Below are 1,912 nucleotides of genomic sequence, written 5' to 3' on the forward strand. Positions count from 1 at the left end.
GAAATCAGTATTGGAACTCATTTTCTTCTTTTTCTTCTTATCACCTGTCCATTAATTACCAACAATGCATATACACTGTAAGGGAACTGGCTACTGAGTGGGCCTTTTTTTCACTTTTCACTTTCTCCCTTACATGAAAAGACAAAAAACTCACAAATGATAACAAAAACAATAATTTCTATTTATTCTACGGACACCTTTATGCTAAATAGAAACAGCAATTATTCTTTTCCTCCCTTTTTTTTTCTTACTTATAAATGCATGTAGAAATTCTATACACTGCTTTTAGTAATTAAGTGTCTTGAAACCTCCCTCACGAAAACACTCAAGTCACAGGAAGAGAGAAGAGAAGACCAGGTAAGAGGAAGGTGTTATTACTGATTAGTCGACACAGGAAGAGAAGAAAAGACTAGGTAAGAGGAAGGTGTTACTAATTAGTCAAGACACAGGAAGATGGAAGAGAGGACCAGGTAAGAGAAAGGTGTTACTAATTAGTCAAGACACAGGAAGGTGGGAGAGAGGACCAGGTAAGAAGAAGGTGTTACTAATTAGTCAAAACACAGGAAGGTGGAAGAGAGAGCCAGGTGAGAGGGGAGTAACTAATTAGCAATAGGTATCCATACATCAAGAGGCTCCCCATGCACTCCATACTCCATGTTCCTCAGCAGCCGGGCGTGACTCTCTGACATCTTGACCCTCAGCTCGCCAGGGAGGGGCTGCGATGCTTCACTTGCATCTAGCCCCTTCTGCAGGTGGGACGGAAAGGGCTGGGGCTCTGGTTTGGGTGTGTGGGAGAAGGTTGGGCCCCTGATGTGTGGTTGTGGGGGTTTGTGTGCGTTTTGGTGGGGTTGGGGGCTGTGGTGGTGGTTGTGGTGATGTGGTTGTGGTTGTGGTAGGGGTGGTGTAGGTGGTTGTGGTTAGATTGTGGTGGGGGAAATAGATCAGGTTGTGGATGTGAGAAGTGGCCCCCGCTGTGCTCCCTGGGCCTGCGTGGGGGGCGGCGAGGAGTGTCACGCCCCTGTGGGAATGGACTGAAGTTGTGTCCCTCCCCTGTGGCACCATGCGGGGGACTGAACTCCGGTATCCTTATCCCAGGCACCGCGTTCCCGTGTGGGTTACCCAAAGGATTCCTCTTTCCCTGGGGGCGTGGCGGAGCTGGCTGGGTGAACTGCGGTGCGTGGAAATCCCCAGGGGAGTGGAGGTGATGTGGGGAGTCCCTGGTGTTCCTTATCCCTCCTGCAGGACTCTTCACTACAGCTTCAGGACTCGCTGAGAACTGTATCCTAGGGTTCCTTCCAGGGGCACGGGCATGGTGTGCTGGCTTGGCCCCTGGTGGAGGGCCTCTTGATCCCTGTGGCCTCTTCCCTCGGGGGCGGCTAGGAGGCCTGAAGGGATCCTGTGGGGGGAGTCCTTCGAAGCGCCCTTGCTGTGGGATGCTTAGGATTACCTGAGGTTCCAACTTCACGAGACTGTACGGGCGATCCTGGGGGCCTGGGAAGGATTGAGGGGAGTCCACGGCGTTAAGACCTTGAGGAGAACAGGCAAGTGTCCTTCAGGGGCTGGGAGGGGTCTGGCCGGTCCCTGGGGTGGTGGCAACTTTAGTGGGCCACTCTTGAGGAAAGGACCGCTAGATTCTCCAAAGTCCTTGAATTTGATATCCTTCGGCGGGCCAGGAAGGGTGAGGGATTCATTGGGACCCCGAGGACCAGGACGGGTAGCTGGGTGAGACTTGAAGCTTCCTGAAGGAGAACCGATACTGAAGGAGGAGATGCCGCTTGGTCTGTCCTTCCCCTGGTGCTTAGGAGGGGGAGGAGGGGGAGGAGGACGAGGAGGAGGAGGAGGATGGCGAGGAGGAGGAACAGGGGACGTATGAACCAGAGGAAAACGTGGAGTGGGAGGGAAAAACGAACCA

The 1,912-nt window shown here is 52.7% G+C and overlaps 1 protein-coding gene across 1 annotated transcript in view; it reads right to left on the reverse strand.

Moving 5' to 3' along the window:
• Nucleotides 1–599: 599 nt before the first annotated feature.
• The window catches only part of LOC123514878 (basic salivary proline-rich protein 3-like), a 1,515-nt gene continuing 202 nt past the window's right edge, over nt 600–1,912 (reverse strand). The window contains exons 2-4 of the mRNA XM_045273139.1: nt 1,528–1,739; nt 987–1,426; nt 600–807 (exon numbers count right to left, since the gene is read on the reverse strand). Coding sequence (XP_045129074.1) covers nt 600–807; nt 987–1,426; nt 1,528–1,739 — 860 coding nt within the window. The remainder of the gene's footprint in view (nt 808–986; nt 1,427–1,527; nt 1,740–1,912) is intronic.

The sequence above is a fragment of the Portunus trituberculatus genome, chromosome 5 (genome assembly GCF_017591435.1).
Source record: "Portunus trituberculatus isolate SZX2019 chromosome 5, ASM1759143v1, whole genome shotgun sequence".
Taxonomy (NCBI): Eukaryota; Metazoa; Arthropoda; class Malacostraca; order Decapoda; family Portunidae; genus Portunus; species Portunus trituberculatus.